At 41.5% G+C, this 16,665-nt stretch overlaps 1 protein-coding gene across 1 annotated transcript in view; it reads right to left on the bottom strand.

The window, feature by feature from the left end:
• Positions 1–16,665, bottom strand: part of pard3ba (par-3 family cell polarity regulator beta a) — a 120,165-nt gene that overhangs the window by 25,339 nt on the left and 78,161 nt on the right. The window contains exons 17-19 of the mRNA XM_030779013.1: positions 14,124–14,339; positions 12,931–13,117; positions 286–390 (exon numbers count right to left, since the gene is read on the bottom strand). Coding sequence (XP_030634873.1) covers positions 286–390; positions 12,931–13,117; positions 14,124–14,339 — 508 coding nt within the window. The remainder of the gene's footprint in view (positions 1–285; positions 391–12,930; positions 13,118–14,123; positions 14,340–16,665) is intronic.

Here is a 16,665-nt window from a genome sequence, read left to right as displayed (position 1 = left end):
TCTCCAGAGACAATACATGAAAAAAAACAGGATGCCCTTGAGTTAGTTGGTTAATATTTATCTCTGAGACGCACTGGTGTCTCTTATCTCATTAACAATAAAATATTAGGCTCCTTTCTATGGATTAGACCTGGTGATGTTCTGATGGCATGGTGAGATGGAGGCACATATGTAGGTAGTCTGTATATGAAAGCAAGCTGAGATTAGAAGGCATAGATAATTCTCTTTTAGCTCAGTGGTTCAAGAAATTTCGTTACAATGACAGGATTTAAAATTCAAACATACTGAGAATTGAAGACTTCCCCTTCACTGCGATCCATCTCTTCCTCACTCAGTGCCCCGAGTTTGGCCTTGGCTTTGGCTTTGTCCTCCTTGTTCTTCCTGCCAAACCTGAAACAACCAGAGTCGACTGTAAGGGAATGGTAGGAAGAATCTTGTCTAACACTACCTTAGAACAGTCAGGAAAACCCTTAATGAGACACCGCAAAAGAAAGAAAAACCAAATTAATCTCATTTCTACAATTCCATTTAATAATGATTAGCCTCACCCCTATATACCACCAGACACACAACATCCCCACAGAACCAAACCCTCACACTCAACAAATGACAATTACACAACTCCCTGCTGTGATTAAAAATTCTGCCATTTGCCTCATTCCCTTTAGTAACTCACACATCCTCCAGTTCTGAGCTTAGATCAGCTTGAGTCTTCATACTGTTGGGCCAGGGAGGACAAAGAGGGAGAGGGAATGAGAGAGACAGAGAGGGTGACGGTGAGGGGAAAAAAAGGGAAAAAAAGGTGAGAAATGGAGAGAAAAAGAGATATGGATGGACGAAACGTATCCAAGAAATGTGTGAAATGGTGATGCTGGGCAGTAATAGGCAAAGGAAAAAAAAAAAGAAAAACTTGAATGAGAAGACATAAAGGACAGATGTTTCTGGATCAATGGCTGGGAAATGAGCGTGTGTGGTTTTCATATCACCTCCACTCTGAAGTGTGCTCAACACTTTCTCAACACATCATCATCATCATCATCCACGCTTCTACTGCGCCAACTTCCAAACCTAATGGATCTGTTCTTGTCTGAAACAAACCGAATGCGAGTCTCTGTCTGGTTGCTATCTCATGAATACTGTTAACGGCAAACCATGCGGGGATTCCATTTTATAAGAAAGAGATCCACGCATGCTGCTTCATCTTAAAGGTACATTCCAGTCAGGGTGGTGTTTAAGAGACTGAACGAGATGGACGAGCCAAGCACAAGGTCCAGGGGTAATCCTGGAATCAAATGCAACCCCCGCCCCTCGTCCTGCTCCCTTCCCCCCTTTTCCCCATCCATCTCTTGGGTTTTGTGCCTGGTTGAGATTCTACTCTCAGCCCAACCCAACACCCACTAATGACTGTATTTATCTCATTAGGCTACAGCGATCTAAAACCAGCGTCTGGCATGGCTCGTCTCACTGCTCCCCTCAGCACTCTCATTAAAGTCGAGGTGTCCGTGGTCTGAATAGCAATATACTGAGGTCCAGATGAAAGCGTGTAACGTCACATATGTGTGCGTGTGTGTGTGTGTGAGACAAACATACTGACGCAGCAACAGACACTGATGTAAGCCCGTGCTAACGTAATTAAATGGGCTTTAAAATTCAAATACAGAAAAACAGGGACCTGAAAACACGTTTACGAAGTGTCATAGAATGACACTGACAGACTATGTACGAGTACAATGCAATCTTGTAACATCAGTGAGACAGAAAAGTAAGGACCTATGCAAGGATGTGCAAACACAGTTCTCTCTCTCTCTCACACACACACACACACGCGCGCGCACACGGGCGTACATTGTTGCTATCAACCGACTTGTCAGTCCTGATCAGATTGTTTCCCCAAAATATGAGTAAAGATTAAAAAGAGGGAAAGCAAAATCTGGTCTTTTGGCCTTCAGCAACACTGTGAGTGACTGTGAGATATGAGTCCTTTACGTGGATTGAAGGTTTTCATTGAAAAGATATTAAACATTATCAATGTGGCAAGATTGAAAATCTGGTGTTTTTTTTTTTTTTTTATACTGTTTCTGTTGAACACATTCTCTGTACAAAGGTGTAAAAAAATGACAAAACTCTGAAGCAATCTGTAGATCAGCAGGATTGAAATGGGGACATAAAAGGAAAACTTACACAGCAGGCTTGCCAAATTGAAAACTTTTTACGCTGAGGCAGGTTTTGGCAGCTGTTCGGCTTCTTCAGAGTTTAATATTCTACAACATTGTCCCCATTCTGACATTGTGGATGGACAAACAGGTAGAGAGAAAAACAGAGAGGAAGTGAGGCTCTCTCTCTCTCTCTCTTCCTCACACACACACGTTTGTGCAGACAGGTGAGTGAATGTATATGAGGAAGAAAAAAAAAGTCATCAGCTGGAGGGTGTACCAGCAGCTTCCCTTTAGCCTCTTGCCTAGGACAGCATCACGCGTCATGGCACTTCATGCAAGCCCAGTGCACAAAAGAGAATAGAGCTTTGAGAAGAGACTTTAAAACGCAGTCTCTTGGTCTATTCTCCAGACTACTACTGTGTGCTCCAAGAACAGGAGATGAAATATTCATGTCACTGAGAGTATGAAGTGACCCAGGAGACAGGTTACCTCAGCTAATGCTTAATGTACAGGCATAATTAGCCTGGTGTTAGCCTTTAAGAAGAACTAAGGTTCTTGGTATCAGGTTATGGTCTGTGGACCTGAGGATCCAACTATTTGAGCTAATGGCAGCATTGTATACTGAAAGGTCACAAAGAAATTGATCAGCATCATTGGGTTTATAAACTTTGGATTGAGAAAGTGAAAGTTTCTCTGGGAAGTGTGCTAACTCTGCTAACGGTCTGGGTAAAATGGACCAGGGAGAGCCACAACCCATTAGTGTGCAGTTCAGAATTCATATTGCCCCTTAGCGAGGCGTTAGTATCGATATGTTAAACCTTAAGGGGACCAGTGATGAAGGATGGTGTTCAGGAATGAGGGCGTTAAGGTTATTTAAATCACTTAGAGTGCAGTGTGCTTGGAAACTCAGAGAGTATGACTGAAAGTTGTTCAGTGTTTACCTGAGCATGTGTTTGGGCTTTTAGCTTTTTTTTTTTAAACCATGTGGTTAATTGTTGTATGTTAGTTTTACTGGACCCATAGGCACACTTGAAAGAATTCCAAACAGGTGCACAACTTTGATTGGCTGCTGCTGCTGTGGTTTCTATGAAATGGGTTCAGGATTCAGAATCAAATTAGGTAATTTTTTAATTATGATATAAGACAAAACAGTAATGTGCACACTATTTACTTTATAAATGTACTTTATATTTTACTTTGCAATGAAATAAGTACGTTTTTAGTGGTGTGAGGGACCTTTCTGACCCCTAATTACCACTTACTAGCAACTTACTAACATAAGGAAAACTGTGTTCTCGTGAGAGGACTGTAATGTCAAATCTGGTGAATATCTGGATCACAGCCCAGTTTGGTCGCATTCTGCAGTGCTGCTGCATTTTGTCCAATACTTTCCACATAATGTTTATCTGGCATCATTTAAGAAATAAATAAAATCCTGTGAATTCTGAATAAACAGACTGCAATTGACAAAGTTTAAGTTGAATATAAGGATGAATAGGATTTTATTTATTTATTTATTTATTTTGTATTTTCACACCGAGAAGGCTGGTGAGAAGTGAAAACCAAGAGCAGAACTGATCATTATTTGTGCATATATCTTACAGCAACCCCCCCTATTGTGTGTGTGTGTGTGTGTGTGTGTGTGTGTGTGTCTTACACACATCTGCCTAATTAGGACTACCTGTCATGAGTGAGCAGAACCCCCAAACCCACACACGTTCACTCTCTCTCTCTCTCTCTGTCTCTCTCTCTCTCTCTTTTCTTCCATTGTTTCTGCCTTATTTGGGAATTCACCACAGTAACACATTTAAATCCACTGGTTATTTGTCTGTTTTTTTTCTTTTCAGTCTCTCAGCCCTCTCCCTTATTCAATATCTGAGGATGGAAATCCCCTTCAGGCTCCACATTATTACAACTCAAATCCCTTTGCTGGACAGATCAAGCCTGTGACTTCTTTCCACAGAATGAGGGCCATTAGAGAAGCCAAATAAAATGGGTAGTCACTTTTGACTCAAGGCCAGATCTAAACAGTCCACATGACTCGATGGTTAAAAAAGGAGAAAGATGAAGAGAGTATACAATTTCTCATCCACTCTGTTCTTCTACAGCAGTTGGGTTTTGATTATCAAAAAAAAAAAGAAAAGAAAAAAAAAGCCCAAAATCACCCCCTCTCCCCGCCACCACCGCCTACCCGAGATGTGACCAGGGGCTGATGTCAGTCCCCTGACCATTTGGTATCGTCTGCCATATCCCAAGAGAGATGGTTAAGGAGATAATTAGGTATTGTTTCCATAGATACCAAACGCTGTGAAAGTTATTTGAGGAAATCAGGTCCCAGCAAATCATGAGGTTTTGCCTTTGAACACTTGCCTCTTCTAAGTTGGCTATTTTATATCAACACACTGAAACAAAATCACTAAATTACACAGACTAAAAAAAAAGAAAGAAGAGAGGAAAAAAAAAAAACCCTCCCCGGAACACTTTTAATCATGAACCGGTACCGGGCTTTATTTTAAGAGGTCTTCTGAAAGACATTTTGATTATTGCTGCTTTAAATTTAATGCCAGTGCTGCTTTTATTAGGTCAATAACATCAACATTGCAGACCATCATTAGCAATACTAGCATTACTACTCTTACCTGTACCTCTGTTCTCCGCTTAAGATTAGCTTTAGCATTTATGAGCAAATGCAAACTCCATTCTGCTACAGAACACGGGCCTCATTAGCATAGTTAGCATCATTCAGCGTAAAATAACATTTAGCATTCCCTCTCTTTGTGCTGACTTTTTACTTCTTCATGCCAGCATAGCCACACTCTGTCAAATCTCTTTTCATCCTGTTGTCTCTCCCTCTCTCCGAGGGAAAGAGCGGTCACCGGAATAGAATTTGATGAATAAAGTAATTATTTCGTGGCTTGACTGTGGCAGGTAAAGAACGTGGTGTGTAAATAAATGGTGTGATGTTAGCGATGGGGTGCTCATTACCAAGAACCCTGAGGAGTGTGCAAAGAGATATTATCTCTGCTGAGAGGATGCTGACAGGAGCTGGTTTACAGGCTCTGATTTGACTGAGAACAATGGAGCCTGTCACTCTTACAGTGTTTATAGTGTAATTAGCGTTAGCAAGGCGAGAAGAGGAGACAGGCTTCTGGACAGGTGTTTTGGAGCATTCTCTGTTAGACTAAGTGAAAATGATACATGCACGTGTGCAAAAATACAAACACACACACACACAGATACATACAGACACAAAAACACGTACACATATAGACAGACAGACATACACACACGCACGCACGCACGCACACACACAGACCATCTCTCTCATACACATACTGCTGTAAACACTCTCTGTATGAAGTACAGAGAGTGTTTATTTGAAGAACGCTTTGTTATAATATCTGCTAAGTAACTAACCGTTCAACTTAAGGAAATGGAAAAAAAGAAAAAAAGAAAGAAAAAAAAGACGTGAGAAGTGAGAAAGGGAGTGAGAAACGAAAAGCATGAGTGAAGCTCCCAAGGCACAATATGAAAGAGAGTAAGTAGCTTAGGAAATTATAAGCAATACTGGGGGATCGGGGGTGGGAGGAGGAAGAGGGGCCAGGGTAAAAGGGGTGCGGGTGGGGGTGGGGGGGCAGGAACAGTTAATCTCACTGCAGAAACGTTATCTTCATTATTAGATTGCTTGGTATTTTTATCTGGGACCTCAGTGGAATTTGAAGTTTGAAAACAAGGAGTGAACTTCTGAGATAGAGAGAGAGAAAGAGAGAGAGAGAGAGGCAGTGCGGGTGGAGGTGAAGAGGTAGGTTTGAGGATTAAATGCAGACGCAGTAATTATTCCGCATGTCTCTAATACAGGGAAACGGGGATTATCTTTCTAAACCCAGGCCTGTAGAGACATATGAGGAGGCAAAAAAAGAAATTATATAAACATTGTGAAAAAGACACAGACCTTGCTGTAAAAATAAGCAAAATCAAATATCTGACAACATAACATTAAATGAAAATAACCAACGAATTTAAGGAAACAGCGAATGCTAATGTTTAACACAGTATGTATGTGTTTCCATGGGCAAATAAACCAGTTCCTTCACCCTTAAAGTGGGAGGGATAACTATGATTTGATGTTTGACAGCTGTACCTGACAACACTTATAACCAATCACATGGCTTAATTTTTTTTTTCAGTCTGCAATTAATCTCTGATTCCTTCTGGGCCTAATTAAATCTATTTATTTTGTTTCACCATTCAGCTGAATTCTGCTAGTGCAGCACTTTAGACCTAATCATGTAGCTCAAGTGCTTTACAATTAGGCTCTGGTGAAACAATTCACAAAGAAAAAGAGAAACTCATTAATTTAGTCACATCTACATCTGCAATGCTGACAGGAAAGTTTTCCACCATATGTGGGTATTATTCATTTTCAACCTGATAATAAGAAGTTTTCAGAACCAACATTTGAATAAAAATAATCATTAGGAAAAAAAAATATTCAAATTTAAATGCATGTCAAAAAAGAGGTGTTTTCAGAGCGCTCTTCTGGAACATGGAACACATTGTAATGTGAGAAGTGTTGTCAGAGGTGTGATCTGAGAATTGCCCCCCCCCCCCCCCCCCCAAAAAAAAAGTGGAGGTATATCCAGTGAAAATAAAATGTGATACAGTAGTGAGGTGGATAACGACAAAAGAACACATGGGAGGAAAAAGAAGAGAGAGAGGGAGGAGGAAAAAACAGAAAATGAAAAAAAAAAAAAAAAAGAAATCTGAAATCCCAGTCTCCTACGACACTCTGATTTATGACGATCTCACACAGTCTCGGCTGGACAGAGCTGCTCCTTTGCTCTTTGATTTTGTCGGAGTTTTGAGTGACGTACGGATACGTCTCCGCACCAGATGCCAGCTTCCAGACGGCCGGCCCGTCAATCAACAATCGTCTGTCTGCCATTCTGTAAACTACGCCCCTCAGCTCCTCACCTGTCATCCCTGTTAATGGTGCGGGTTACGTTTCAATTTGTTCATATTCAGATGGGCAGTGTTTGTTGTATGTGTTCCCTGACTTTTGCCACGGGCAGGTTCTAGATATCCCTGTGTCATAAAAATGTCACTGCCCTTTATTCACACTGTGGGGAGAACAGGCAGCAGTACCAAGGTGAATTGGTAGCGTTTGATTTTTAGCACTGAGAGGCTTTGAAGTGCTTTTAAAAATATAGCATATTTTCTCACATAATATTCTTCTATTTCAGAACAAATCATTTTAAAATTGTTGCTCATAAATATCTTAGATTCTTTAATCTAAAGGGGGGGGGGGGGGGGGGGATCAGTGATCCTTAGGGGGGAGGGGGTCTTGAAGGACTGCAAAGCAAAGCACAGACCAACTTGGATGTATTTAAAAACATCGGGTACGATCGTTTGCAGCTTTGTGGAGCTCTTATGCATAAAAGCCACTCAGCTTTTGCCGTTGGGATTTCTGTAGCTGTACCGTGGCAGAGGAAACACGTCAATCACTCTTTTGACTAATGAGATACACAGAGCGGGTGCTGATGAATTTCAGTCATACACACCAAACTCACACACCTCCGCTGACACACGGTCAGAACCCACTGAGTGACAAAAGCACAATTATTTCTGTATGACCATGATAATCTACAGAGGTACAGACTTAAAGCGCTCTGGTAAAGCACTAGTAGATTTCTGTATATGCGTCAATCAAACCCTGTCTGACGCAGTAAGTGAGACTCTGTGCTGGACATGTCTGGAGCTCTTCCAGTGAAAAAGCCAGTTACCTATAGAGTATGATCATATCATAGACAGACAAGTGTGAAACAGTGGCACATGTGTCTCTGTAGATTAGGAGCATGGGCTTAGACAGAAACCACAATCATGATTAACAATAAACAGTGAAACTGGCACGAAAACTTGCTTTCAGAAAACAGAGGTATGACTTTCAGTGGATTTTTATTTATACTCTGAATCTGTTTTAATATGCAGAGTTCTCTTGTGACTTCCACGAAGAAAATAAATAAACAAATAAATAAATAAAGTTTTGTTCTGCTTCACTTTGAGATTACAAACACAGAATTCGGCTCAACCACCAGTCAAGAGAAGTGACTGGCAACCAGCAGCATCTTGACAACCCTTTTTAATCGCATCCACCAAAGCTTCACGAAAGCAATCCCAATGAGGTCATCCCTGACAAACAAACATGCAGGAGATGGGTCCTGCCATGACCGATTAAGTTTACATAAGCTAATAAATATTCATATGCATTTTTCTTTCCACTTGAATTTTAATGTGTTTCCCCCTCTTCTTCTTCTTTTTTTTTTTAACCCAACCACGCTTGATTGACAGAACACATCAGCAAAACTAAATGAGGAAATCAAGGCAAAGCAAAGTCCAATTTGAGGAATGTATTTTAATAATTAGCTATTTCCAAGGCTGTGAGTGGTGATAGTGTTAACAGCTTTACACTCTCATTCTAAATAAGAATCCAGACGATTTGGGACATGTGTTCCAGCCACCCCACCGATCTCTGAAATAAATTTGAACTGCCTGCAAATGTTCTTCAAGTGGTTAATGTGTGTTTACTTAAGACTGTGAGCATATTAAAGATTGTTAAACAAATCCTCAATTCCTCTTTTTTTAAAAGTCTCACTGTTGCATTTCTGTTCGTTTCAGATAGAGATAGATAGACAGAGAGAGAGAGTGTGTGAGAGAGAGAGAGAGAGAGAGAGAAAGAAATTTGGTATGAGTAACACCAAATTTACAGTAGGCAATAATACCACCACATGTCATCCCAGTTTTCTTATCAGCCCCACCACCAAGCATTGAACTAATAGAACACACACACACACACACACACACCTCACAGCTAGACACTAAATCAGTAAACAGAACATAACAAGCAAAACAAACTCCTTTTCTTCCGTGTCTAGAAAATGGTTTGTTCATTGCTGCATGTTAGCCTTGCTCAGAAACAAAGGCAAACAAAGGGGTGCATTTTAACGCGGAGGTGTTTCCAAGGCATGGACATATACCAGCAAATATGACCAAATTCATCAATTATAATAGCAAGCGGCGCATAAAGAGGCAAGTAATATAACAGTGAATGGATCCACATAACGGCATTGTTCATTAAATCTAGCTCTCACCAGGAGGTCGATATTAGTTGTTTTTATGGGCTGTGTAACTCCAGGCTCCGCTAATTCTCGCGACTGTTCAGGCCTCTCTGTGGGCCTATAAAATGCTTTAGGGCTCTGGATGCGTATAGATTTACAAATGCAGGAGGCCCCTATTCCTTTACAATGCTCTGAAAAACTCCCTTTACGTTTGCGCTCTTGACTGAAACTACTGACCTGAAGGGAATGGACAAATCAGTGTAGGAGTTGCCATGCCTCCTTTGGGAAGACTGTGCCAAAGTGCCTTTGGATCTATATGGGGTGAAGGGAGCATTTTTAGACTGGCATAGTGCCAAAGGTTTGGAAATACATAAAGTTAGGTGTGACATTGAAGGACAACCCAAACTAGCCCACCAGTATTCCAAACAGAAGCTTCCATTAACCAGTTTGCCTTCATCTGTTGGAACTGGAATACTAATTTGAATTAGAATTCTAGAATTAGAACTACTAATGCCATCGTTACAAATCATGACTAATGACAAGAGAACAGTATTCATTACCGGGGTTGAGAAGGTATGTATTTAGAGATATAAATAGGAATGAAATGAGAGTTTCTATGGTTCCTCTAGACAGCATTCATGCAGTCCACAATTTCTTTCTCCATAAAACAGCTCTACCGCTGAGAGACACAGCCAGAGAGCAAACAGGATCTGAGCGGCAAGCTGATTCGCCTGCTCTTTGCTTGTCTCACATGCTGCCTGAATAAAATCAAAGTGATTCAAATCAAAACAAAAACTAGTAAACAAACTTCTGCAAGGGCACAACTGCAGCTTGTAATGGTGAAGAGACTAGCATGAAAATGTCTAAACCATTCCCAAAATACGACCAAACGAGAATTTAAAAAAAAAAAAAAAAAGTCAAGAGTTCAGGGCAAAATATTTACTGTTCAACACCAAACACAGATTAAAAATCCTAACCCAAAAATTAAGCAAATTAAAGAATCATCTCCATTTCAGCCAATCACAGATTACTGTCAAAGCCAAACGACTGGGATGTAAACAAGTTTTCTCGACGTAATCTTTTCCCTCGTTGGGAATGAATGAAGCGGGCTGAGCTGGACCGAACCGTAATCCTCTCCCCCGCAACAATATGATGCTCCGCACCGCGGGATGCTGGGATACGAGCGGAACGGACACGCTAATGGGCTTGGGGGTCTGGTCGGATTTGCTGGCTGGGATGGGAACGTAGGATGGGAACGAGAGGAGAGGGATTTGTAAACAGCGGATCAGCGTTCAGGCTTTCACGCTGGGTAAAAATCCATAACGGGGATGGCCCAGTGCTCGTCACAGTGAGGCCTGGCATGACAGGACAGGTGGTGGAGGAAAGATCCAGGTTGACATGGATCAACGGTGGCAAACAGGATGGGGAGTGACTACAACCCAAGAAAGACAGAGACAGGCTCAGCCTGCCAGTGTGGTTGGCAGAGGAGGAGTGGACTTTACAGTACTGCAGTCACCTGAGTGTGGCCAACTTAGTGCAGTATTATTTGAATCCCTCAACAAATGCAAAGTTACTTGAATCCCTAAACAAATGCATTTCTGTAGTTACTCTGACATTATAGGGTGGAAGTGGACTCAGTAACTTTGACCCTGTTAGGTGATGTCATATTGGACTGGCTTACAGAGGTACTTCTTGCTATGATTACATAGAGGCTGTAATCTATGAACAGAACAACCAAAAAGTAGAGTGGAGAGAAGGATAAACAAAACAGGCTAAAATGGGGTTGCTGTCAAGTCTTTCCACTAATTTCACTAAACCATTGTTCCTCTTTGGTTTTCTGGTGCTATATCAGAAAACAGAAGTGGAAAAGCCGTCATGTTTGTCCATTGGCTGAGATGATTCAGTACTGTGTGAGGACACAAGCCCCGTCCGCAGTATGGAACTGTTACCACAGACACCTCACGTCTCTCAGACTTGAACAGAACCGGGCTCCGGCATTTAGAGTGATAATTGCCAACTTAGCTGCCGAAACCATGGCAATGTTTTGAAGAGGACAAAGAACATGAAAAAAGACAGAGAGAAAGTGATAGAAACGGAGGGAGTGAGCCAGAGGGCAGACGAAACAAACAAAAAAGGCATCCTTTGGTCCGTGTGGTTTCCATTATTGTTCCAGTTGAAAATAGCCTCCAAGTCTTGCACAATGGAATCTGTTAGTGCTGCCCGTGTAAACACAGGGATTTGTCTGTATTCAAATACTCACTCAGGGGCTTGACAAACAAAAACAGTCACACCCCCCAAAAAAGGGAAAAAAATTTCCCTCACAAGTCATTTCATTGTTTGTGACACTCACACGTGTTTTTTACTTGTTTCATATATATATATATATATATGTATGTATGTATGTGAGTGTGTGTATTTACACACATACATACTTTGCTGCTGTCAGTGTAGAAACACAGCTGAAGATCTGTAGATCTTAGACTAAGCTACATAACATTATGCATAATGACCTCATTCCTCATGTTCAGTAATGAGGCATATGTGGATGTAGTAGCCAGATTGGAAAATATCAGTCAACTCTTTTTGCGTGCAGTCTGGAAATGTTTAAACATTCCTCTCTCTCTCTCTTTCTTTTCCATTTTTTTTCCTTCTGTATTTCAGTATCTCTGGGAATGTTATCAAAAGAGCACTCAGCGTTGTATCACGTGCTAAAACACAATGAGAACAAAAACGCAATGACAGTCTTGGGTGACAGATGTCTTTTCCCTATGAAAAGGAAAGAAGTCTGTCATCTAGGGAGAGAAGAGCCAAAGGACTCTTTGTCTTTCGTGTTTGGCATGAAAAAAAAATTGTCATTCTATCAACCTTCCCTGCTTAACAGAGTCTCCTGGACTATCAGTAAGAAATGGATAAATTCTACAAAAAAACAAAAGCTGCAAATGATTTTAAAGTCTTGGACGATCTGTCTATCGTGAATAAAGATATCTAGATCAGCCTGCTGGTTCTCCTGTCTGGATCTCACGGCTGTCTGTCTGTTGTTTCTATATTTATAATATATATACGTTGACTTCTTATGCAGTTAATTCCAGCTTGTCTGCCCTTAATTGCTGGCATACAGTGAGTGTGCTGTAATTACAGGAGAGAGCCTCACAGCGCTGCTGCACCAGGGGGACTCCTCTAATCCTCCCCTTCTCCCTTTACCTTAATCATAGTCTTGGCAGGGCTGAGGGCCCCAGTGTCCTCTCTATCTCTCTCCCTGGTCAACACGCAGTGGCAGAAACCAGCTATAAAAGTCTTTGATCATTACCACTAAAGTAACACTGAGGGAATGAAAATCAGAGGGAAAGGGATGCCTGTAAACTAAAAATGGATCTGGTTGCCGAGAGAGCAGTGTAAAAAAAAAAAAAAGAGAGAGAGAGGCATTGAGCCTTTGGGAGGTTAATGTTTGTCATATCTAAATCAGAAATGCCTTCCTAAAGACTTGAGCATATGTGCCTACGGTATTCAGGACATGTTAGTGCTTCCATTGTCCTTCGAGTGAACGAGTTCATTGTTGAAAGCTTTCTGGAGGAAGAATATAAGGGATAGGAGAGAAAATAAATGGGTGTATATTGGAAAAACGGGTTCTGTGTAGAAGGGTTTTTATATCCGTTACCTACCGCAACAATCCGAAACCTCTCTTTTTAGTCTTTTTCTCTGTATCCTCGCCGTCATCTTTCTTTTTCGCTTTGCTCTTCTTCTCTTTCTTCTTTTTCTTCTTGGTCTTTTCACTCTTTCCGTCTTCCAGCTCTTGTCGGGAGGAGCTACTGACAGGCGTGTCTCTGCCAGAGCTCTCATCTGAGTCATCTAACAAGAGAGAGAGAAAACAATTTTATACACACACACACAAACACACACACACACACACACACACACACACACACACACACACACACATACACAGGCTCACACACCCCCACAGACACACACAAAGACACTTGCACACAAAGACACACGCACACAGACACACATAGACACACATACGCAAAGTTAAGCAAACTTTGCCAAAAACAGGTTCCAAAGCAGAGCTTTTGGGCACATTTTCAGAACAGGGACTAAATCTCCCACAGCAACTGTTGCCCAGTGAGGGCCCAGAGGAGAAAGGGTTGAGATGATCGAGCTGAGTTGAGATTGTTGGGAGGGAAGCTGGTCCAATAAAAATTCAGAGGGTCTTGGCTCATGTGCTCAGACGGCCGTTGGATTTATTCATTAACAGTTTAAAACCTCAAAGGCTGTGCAGCGTAAAGATCCACTCACTCTCTCCCTCATCCCCATTACAGAGGGGTTCTGCCTTCACAGAGGAGTCAAAAGAGAGGATAATGCCTCTGAGTTGAATATGCTGACTCAACATCACCATCCAGCAGTTTAAACAGGCAGCCAAAAACATTTGCTGATTCACCTCTGATGGCTGAGATTTTGACCAAGGAAGATTAAGTCAAACCCATTCTAAAAATTAACCACTTAAAGTTTGGATAGTTTTTATACTGGCCATGAGGATCTGAAGGACTTGAGTCTGTTTCAGTATGTAGTTGTGCAGTTTCTAAGTAATTACACTAATGTGTGTTATAATGTATTGTGTATATATACTATTATACTGTTTTACACACACACACACACACACACACACACACACACACACACATATATATATATCTTATCTTATACACATAATGGTGGCTGTTGTTTTTAAAATGGGTGAAACATGCCATTTTTAAATATGTTACTCCAGTTGCATGAGTGTGCTGCTAGTACTAGAAAAGAAATGGAAATCTTAAAATGGAAAATAAATCAAATCTTTAGCAGAGACCCCTACCTTCCTCAGGTTCGGAGGGGCCGTCGTAAGACTTGTCGATGGCGTGGCGGAAGCTCTGGTTGCAGCCTCGGCCCCGCACCATGTGAGTGGGCGGCCGGTGGAAGGGCACCTCAGGCTTGGTTGCCTCAGACATGGCGGTCTGGAGGCTCTCCAGAGAACTGGACTTCTGTAAACCCAGCCTGGGCCCCAGCGCCGTGGCAGCCCCGGGGGAAGACTCTGAATGAGGGAGAGCAGGAGGAAAAGCACGGTCAGTGTGGAGGAATAGACAGAAGAAAAGAGGTTCAGGAAAGTGAAGTTTTGTAAGTACATGGGATGGGAAAAGGCAACTAAGATAAGAGGAAGCCACAAGACAAAAGAGATAGAGGTAGATATAGAGGTTGAGAGAAAATGAGAGAGAGACAGTGAGAGAGACAGAGAGAGAGAGACAATGAGAAAGAGAGGGGAAGAAAGAGACAGAGAGAGAGAGACAGTGAGAAAGAGAGAGAAAGAAAGAGACAGAGAGAGAGACTGAGAAAGAGAGAAAGAGAAAGAGACTGAGAGAGAGAGACAGTGAGAAAGAGAGAGAAAGAAAGAGACAGAGAGAGAGAGACAATGAGAAAGAGAGGGGAAGAAAGAGACAGAGAGAGAGACAGTGAGAAAGAGAGAGAAAGAGAGAGAGAGAGAGAAAGAGAGAGAGAGAGAGAGAGACAGTGAGAAAGAGAAAGAAAGAGACAGAGAGAGAGAGACAATGAGAAAGAGAGAGAGAGAGAGAGAGAGAGAGAGAGAGAGAGAGACACAGAGAGACAGACAGAGACAGAGAGAGAGAGAGAGAGAGAGAGAGAGAGAGAGAGAGAGAGAGAGAGAGTGGCATGCAGGAGGATGGGCTAAAACAGTAGTTGTGTTGGTCAGATTATGAGGGAGATGGTTTTGGTATGGAGGGCTACATATGCTCATGGAGGTATTGGAGAAAAGGCAGAATGAACACGACCTGTTTTAGAGAGGCAGAGGATTCAATGAATCAGTCATGCCTTGAGGGCCAATAATGAGGTGGAAAGAAAGAAAGCCAAAAACAGAAGAACAAGCCGGGGAAGACGAGGTGAGGTGAGAAGACGGGTATGAGGTGAAGAGAGGAATTCGAGAGATGTGGCGCAATCAAGACACTTTGAAGAACGCCAAATAAAAGAAGACAGGAAAAGAGCGACGAGAGGAGAATATATGGCAAGAGAAACAGCAAAAAAAGAGCAGGAGGAAATGAATGAGTAAGAAAAAAAGTGACAACGAAGAGTGCTGTGAAACACAGGAGAGAGCAAAAAGAAGAAAAAAAAAAAAAGGGAGGATGCTAGATTGGTAAAAACAGCATGCAGCAGAGAACTAATGCACACTGCACACAGACAGATCTATCCATGATTTTACAGTCTGTAACCGAATCAAACCTCACAACCTGAGAAAGAGAAAAGAATAAGCATAACAGCAACCGAGACCAACAAGAAAGAGAACAAGTTTTCTGTACAAAACAAACTATCACCATATCTTAACAAAAAAATGCTATAGGAAACATCTTCTGAGTAAAACAAAACTTAGGTCTATATGAAGACTACAGGCACTTCTTATACAGTAAATAAAATGACATATTACAGAAAATTATATATAATGTGTATAGAAATAAATAAACATATCATAGTTTTTATATGTCGTTAGAACAATGAGCATGCTTTTCTTGAAAAACTTCCCTAAAGTTAAGAATGAGAAACCGTTGATGAAACTGAGACCAGAAGAAAAAAAAAAATCTTGTTGAGAGTGTTTTTGAGTGTTGTCTACACAGAACTCTGAGTGATGCCCTTATATAGTCACGGGAGCTTTATTAAGCTCCCCAATGAAGCTGCTGAGGTTGATTGTGATGAGGAGTGAAAAGCAAAGCATAGACAGGAAAGCTCTATTAAACAGACTGCTCACTGACACACACAGAGAGAGAGAGAGAGAGAGAGAGAGAGAGAGAGAGAGAGAGAGAGAGAGAGAGAGAGAGAGAGAGAGAGAGAGAGAGAGGGAGAGATATTTCTATCATAGGCCTAATTAAAGCTGAGGAGTAAGACAATGTGTGAGGTGTGTGATGGCAGCTGTGTGCATGTATGTGTGTGTTTAATTATGAATGCCGGACACTCTGACAATAGTCAATATCACGCGCAAAACGTCGTCACTGTCAAGTCTGAGTCTGGAAACAGCGATGGTGAGAGAAGCTGGATCCATTTTCATAGAGTTATATTCACACCTTCGTGTTTCCTGATGAAAGGCACTGCCTGAGTTGGTGAGAAGGCAACAGGAGAGACGAAAAAAGGAAGGAGAAATGCGAACTGTGAAAACGAGTCAATCTGCCTTTGGTATGCTCGAGTTTGCACCTCGCAACAACACTTGTTGTTTTTTTTTGATAACACCACTCCCCTTTAAGAAGGATTTTACTGTGATATGTACTGTGATTTTACTCAGTGCTGTAAAAAGGAAACCATGAAGCCATCTCTTCTATTTAATCCAAATGTAAAATGTATCTCAGACTCTTTACATGATCTCA

The sequence above is a fragment of the Chanos chanos genome, chromosome 7 (genome assembly GCF_902362185.1).
Source record: "Chanos chanos chromosome 7, fChaCha1.1, whole genome shotgun sequence".
NCBI classification, from domain to species: domain Eukaryota; kingdom Metazoa; phylum Chordata; class Actinopteri; order Gonorynchiformes; family Chanidae; genus Chanos; species Chanos chanos.
Note: the sequence above shows the minus strand (reverse complement) of the source record. Positions and strands in the feature narration are given on the sequence as shown.